The sequence below is a fragment of the Sinocyclocheilus anshuiensis genome, unplaced genomic scaffold (genome assembly GCF_001515605.1).
Source record: "Sinocyclocheilus anshuiensis isolate Anshui unplaced genomic scaffold, SAMN03320099.WGS_v1.1 scaffold283, whole genome shotgun sequence".
NCBI classification, from domain to species: Eukaryota; Metazoa; Chordata; class Actinopteri; order Cypriniformes; family Cyprinidae; genus Sinocyclocheilus; species Sinocyclocheilus anshuiensis.
In genome coordinates, this window is record NW_015549605.1 from 5,650,335 (window position 1) to 5,656,735 (window position 6,401).

Below are 6,401 nucleotides of genomic sequence, written 5' to 3' on the forward strand. Positions count from 1 at the left end.
CCCGATCCGAGAAAAATGGCACTATCGGAGCCGATACCCGATATGAATATCGGATCGGCGCATCCCTAGTTAAAATCGGAATATTGTTGTCCATGTAAATATACTCCCATCTTTCTGATTACACACTCATTCTAATTATTCTAAATTCTATAGGTCTGAACGCTTTGAACTTCCTCATGCCAGCGGGACACACACAGGGTGACGTGCCAGCTGTAGCTATGCCGTATTTTTTGGTGCATTCGCCACTCATAGCGGGTGCAACGCCCACCTCTGGCACAGAGGGGGCTGCCAGCAGTGGTCTGAGTTTCAGCGTGCCCACCGTGTTGTCACAGGCTCATTTTGTGATGGCAGGAGGAGCGTTTGGTGTGGCCGAAACACTGAACAGCCCTGAGCATCATGGGCACAGATTACCAGCAGCCACACTCTCGCCACAGGGACCACAAGCACAAGAAAGCCCTCAGCCAGCGCAAACACAGGTCAGTTTACTGCATACTGCTCTTTAGTGATGCACTGAATTTCCGGTTTCAGCCTGCAACAGGTAAAAATGTTAATTCCTCGCTTTTAATGGCTGGATGAACTGAGATCTTTTAGTCTGTCGTTTCCCAGTTAACGTTCTCAGAATGTTCTGGCAAGGTTCTCTCAAAGTTACTTTAACAGAACCTTCAAAGTTATCTGGTCTTTAATAATATTCTCAAAATATTAGCACAAAATGTTATTGGGAATGTTTTTTAGTTGGATGTTTATCTACCGTTTTTTTTAAATGTAACTACTTGTTTTAGAATGTTCAGAGAACATACAAAAGTAACATTATAAAACGGATAGTTCCGGTCCTTGATTCTGATTGGCTGAGCCACGTTCAAAGCTGTTGTATATTACTCTACAAACATACACCTTTGTTTACATTTGTGTGTTGCTTGGCAGCCTTTGTTGCAACCACAACCGATTCTGAGGAACTACATTGTTTGGCGGAAGAATAATGTTTTTATTAATATCATTACACTTTATTTGCTCTGTTTTATTTTGTGAAACCTTACTACGTATATGGAATAACCATTTTATAAAAGCAATAAGCCCCAAGAAGCCATGGTTTACAGTGAATTTATAACAGCTAAAGAGTGTTGTTAGGCACGACATGAAGCGGATGTTATGTTATGTTCCCTTAACATTCTCATTCGCAACCAGGGAAAAAAAAACATTTTTAACATTTAAAAAAAGCACTTTGAATGTTTAGAGAACATTCAGAACTAACGTTTTTATAACTTAATGGAAATGTTAGCAAAAGTTCTTCGAAAATGTTTTTGCAAGTTTCATTTCAGTTGATGCAAGAACAAAACTTCACTAAAAATTATTTGTAGCACACCTGACAACTAATAATCGCAATTATTTTATATGAAACAAAATCTCAGCTTTTAAATTTTGCAAGTTATTTATCGACATTCAAACAATAAATGTGATTTTGACGCACTTTAATGTGGCATGACCGATCACTGTAGCACCTCATTTCGAGCAGCACATATACCGATCATCTCTTCCTCTTTAACTACTAGTTAAGCACAAAATAAACATGGATGAGCATCAGGTGTTCAAAGAAACAAAATAACTTACTGAAATTATTAATGTCTCACATAATCGCTCAATCAGTTTCAAACGCTGAAAGATGCTGGTAAAACAGCCTCTAAACAATGCTTTACTTCAAAGTCCATAACTCAATAGTTAGGAAAAAATAATTCTACAGAGGAGGATTTTGATAAACATGCACTATATTACATATTCATTATACTTAACCTGTCGTGTTCATTATTTGATGTAAGTTTGAATAAATCTATCTTGAAAACAAGTTTTAATTACAGCCACAGTTGAAATTATTATATCTGAACAACGAATTGGAGTAGAAACATAATTATATCATTAAAAAGTTGATATTAAACTGCCTTTTGTGCAATTTAAATTTAGTGTTGATTATTAAATAAATATAATCAAATAATTTGATTGAATCATTATCAAATCAACTTTATTTTCAGTTTTTGGCTAAATGAAAACTTTAATCATTTTGGTGCATCATTACTGTTTAAAAAAGATAATAATAATATTGTCATGTGTATGTTCCTGTTTAGTTCCTGTTTTCCTTATTTGGTCCTTCCTGTTCCTGTCCTCATTGTATGAATTTGGTTCCAGCTGTGTTTGTTTAATTAGTTAATTTGCTCCCAGGTGTGTCCCATTGGTGTCTGTATTTATAGTGAGTCCCGTTCTGAGTTTCTTTGTCCGAAATTGTTTATGTCCCCTCCTTGTGCTGCGTGTGATTCCCTGAAGAAGAATATTAAACTCCTTTGTTTTATACTCCTGGTCTCCTCGTTCCTCGCTCCTCACAGTAGCAACCTGTGACAAATACGCAATGACAAACATGTGAAATGGTAGTACATTTTATATAGTGTTTCTGACCTTCTCACTTCTGCTATTTCAGACTCCTGTGACACCAAAGGAAGCGGCAGTGGGGTCCAAATCTTTCTTCGAGACGCCTGGAGCTTTTGGGTCTCTCAGCACACCACCGGCGGCACACAAAAGAGGCTCTGCCCAGAGGAGGCTGAACATCGGACACGCCTCAGCCAATTAAACTAGCCGCTGCATTTGTGTCATTATGTTTTCATGCTTCTGTGGTGCTACAGTGCCAAAGACAGAAACAGCATTACACCGCAAAATTTGACTTGAAATAATTCTCATAAAATTAACATTTCCTGTTTAGTAACTAGTGAACATCAGAATAAGAGGGCAGATACTAGTGTGAGAGGCTAAAATCAACAATCCAGCTTTAGCACTACGTATTTAAAAATAAAAATTAACGTAGTCTGGATTGGCTTCTGAGAAAAAAACTACACAGATCTGCTCTATAGTATGTTCACTATCTCACAGGTAAACAGTTTGTAGAAGTGCCATATTGGTGAAGCCGACATGCCTTAGAAATGTATTTGGTACGTGATGCCTTCACCACAGAGAATGAATGAATTCTGAGTGTATTTGGGATAAAGAACAAAATAATGGTTGTAATTTTTGACACTGTTAAAGTTTGAGGTGCTACAGCTGTGAAACGAATAGGAAACAAAGACATACTTGAATGACCAGTGAATATGATCTGCAGTCACTGGAGCAAAGCAGAAATATCACAGTACTGTACTGTTTTGAAACAAAGTATGTTTATGTTTGAACTGTTCTTAGACTAGTAATAAATTATTTTTGGAAACATCTGGATTGAATTTTGCACCACAATCCATAGAGCTGTACGGTATTTACAGGTATTTTACTGTACTGTAACTCGTAGCATTGAATATTTTGTATACATGTTATTTTTTTTGTATCTGTCAGTGTTTAAATGTCTTTGTTGGATGTTTAAAGCTGCACTGCTGAATCTGTATGGTGCTTTTGTGTTTGTCAGATGTATTTTCAATCATTTTATGTATGGACACATGTCATACATGTAATACAAAATAAATATATGTAATATTGTTTGTTAAATCTTGCATTTATTCTCTTACCCATTTCATATGGGTATGAGCACTGTGCAAAAGGGCTTAATTTTGTGCGAACACAAGATGGCAGCATATACAAAATGAATGATGTGCAAGACATTTTCCATGATCCTCAGAAACAAAGGGGAAAATATTAATTTGTCCTCTGAGTGTGATATTAAAACAAATTATTTATCAGTGCATCTGTATTTAAACACATGGAACCATGACATCCCATTAACTTGCTAATAATTGTCTTTAAAGAGATTAAAACAACTAATTTTTTTACCTTGAAATATCAGTTTCAGCATGGTATAAACTTCTGTTAGCTTCTTAGAGAATTTCTGTTTCTTTGTCCAAACGTCTGTTCTGGGACTTTGGTGTTTGGTGAACGAAATTCCGCAAAAAGGGCGGTTGCTTTACGGCAGGGGTTGCAAAGTCGCAAAAATAGACAAAAGTGCATACAGTTGCATTACAATAAACCCAAAATAAACACTGCTATAGTAAATGTTGCGCCATATTTATTTTTTAAGGCTGACGAAACGTCGTTTCGAGCAAAATTGTAAAGATTAAATTTCTCCTAGGCTTCTAAACTATTGTGTGCCGTTTTTTTGTTTTGTTTTGTTTTTTTGCATTCAAGAATTACACTTAACTTTAATTCCTATGGTTATAAAAGTTTATTCAAATTACTGCGTGTGAGCATTAATAACAGTGAGCAGGCCTCAGCGAAGACCCCTAATTAGAAGTGTGTGTGGTCTGTATTATAGTTTTGTATAATTATCTAATCTAGATGAACACAGTATTATGCTTGGCGGCATGTCAATGTTCATTAATGCTGTTTACACACAAATACACCTGGCAACCCATTTTAGAATCACAATAAACCCTTTATGAAGGGCAATAACCTGCATTTCGCCATTTTGTTCACTTTTGCACGTTTGCATTTTGCCAAACCTCAGAAAAGACTGAGTTCTCAAAAATAATCATGTCTGAGACCAAAATATGACACAAAATGAACAAAACATTGATAGATAAATACCGTAGACTCTGTAAATGTGGCACAAGACAGACTGAATGAGCTGTCAAACAGCTGATGACATCCCAGAAGCTCTTTCATGGGTAAGAGAGCTCACAGCAGAAACAGACACATGCACGGAAACCTAAATAAGCAAATCTTATGTTTTAATTTCTCAAACGCGTGCTATTCCTTAGCCTGAGTCCAGTTTTACCATGAAAGGAGGACAGACAGAATGCTACATCTGTTTTTCATTCCCTCTTGCTTTCCAATCTTGTGCCTTTCATTATAAATTCCTTCTTTTGGTGTTATGTGCATTCCAGATGAAGGCCTGGATGAAGAAACTGGAAGAAATGACAGCGTACTTCTGCGCTGCTGTATTATCCACATAAAACAGCAAAATGTGTTTTAAAATATGAAATTATGCAATGTGCACAGTACTTTTTTTCCTGTTGTTTTTTTTTTTTCATTTGAACCTAACAAACTTCTTTTTCAGAAATGTTCTGCTTGAAAAGTGTGCAAATAAACACTTGACTTAGTATTCTATGTTTACAGTGACATTCAATGTCCAACTACTTTCTGGGGTCAATGTTGGTCAACTGTATTGATGTCAAAGTGTATCAGCTCCCAAAATGACAAGTGATGCATGCTGGGTAATTACAGGAGCTGATTTATGAGTCGTTCATCATGCAGCTCTCCCATACACAGTCCTTTTACCACCACACCACACACATCGCAGAATGAAATTGTCCTCAATGCTCAATTAATTAGTATAATTAATGATACCTGTCTGTGTGTTATGGCGGAAACGTCAACATTATTCATATCAAATGTGCACTGGATGCAATATTATGGACAATATTTCCAGAAATGAAATTAAACTTTCAAAACCTCCAGTTTTTTAAATGTGTTAAAAAATGTGTTTTCTTGCTTAGCCTATATACAAACATTAAGGGAACATTCCATTTGATAATTTTGCAAACATTATGGGAATGTTACATTTGAATGTTCTCTGAACATTCTGAAACATTTAGTAACATTTGAAAAATGATGAACAAACGTCCAATTAAAATGTTGCAGAAAACGTTCCATTGATGATGTATAAATAACATTTTTGTGCTAACGTTTTAAAAGCATTATTAAAAACCAAATAACTTTGAACGAACGTTCTATTGATGCTACTGGAAGAACGTTTGTCCATAACATTGCCAGAACGCTAGTCAAAGTTCTGAGAATGTTCCCTGTTAGCTGGGTTTCCTTCTTTCTTTCCCCCAAAAAAAACTAAACAATTCATATAGCCTATAGCCTACTTGGAAGTCATGCACATTTTCCATTCTTAGACACCGTAAATAGATAGGTACGTCACCGTACGTGGCATGTAAATACTTTTAATAGGCCAGAAATAATATTTTTCTTTAAAATAATTATTAATTTTCATGGCGTTCACTAACAAAACATGTTCTTGGCAAACGATTCTCTTGATGAAATGATTCTTACCACATCTATTTAAAATGGCAAGCATTACAGCTCATTAATCTTCTTCAGGTGTGTCTGATAATTATAATTACACATTACAGACAGGACCAATCAAGAATGAAGCAATAAACTCCCAACAAAGCCTCGTTTTAAAAGGGTTTAATATAAGAAGCATCTCAGTCAGTGTTTATGTTTCCACTGCACAACGAAAATATATGACAGTTTTATGTTCTTAGACCACATGTACATACATGAATAAATCATTTAAGACTTTAAAAGTTCTGCTAAATGACTAAATAAATAAAAAGTTCAAGTGCAGCATACATTTATGAATCAGCCCACTACCATGACGACACTATAAAGTGCGTCAAGTTCATGAAGTTGTGTGTGTGAGAGTGTGTGTGTGTGTG

The 6,401-nt window shown here is 35.7% G+C and overlaps 1 protein-coding gene across 1 annotated transcript in view; it reads left to right on the top strand.

The window, feature by feature from the left end:
- Positions 1–2,830, top strand: part of e2f7 (E2F transcription factor 7) — a 15,502-nt gene extending 12,672 nt beyond the window's left edge. Inside the window, exons 12-13 of the mRNA XM_016447430.1 lie at positions 154–476; positions 2,462–2,830. Coding sequence (XP_016302916.1) covers positions 154–476; positions 2,462–2,611 — 473 coding nt within the window. The 3' untranslated portion in view covers positions 2,612–2,830. The remainder of the gene's footprint in view (positions 1–153; positions 477–2,461) is intronic.
- The last annotated feature ends 3,571 nt before the right edge of the window (positions 2,831–6,401 follow it).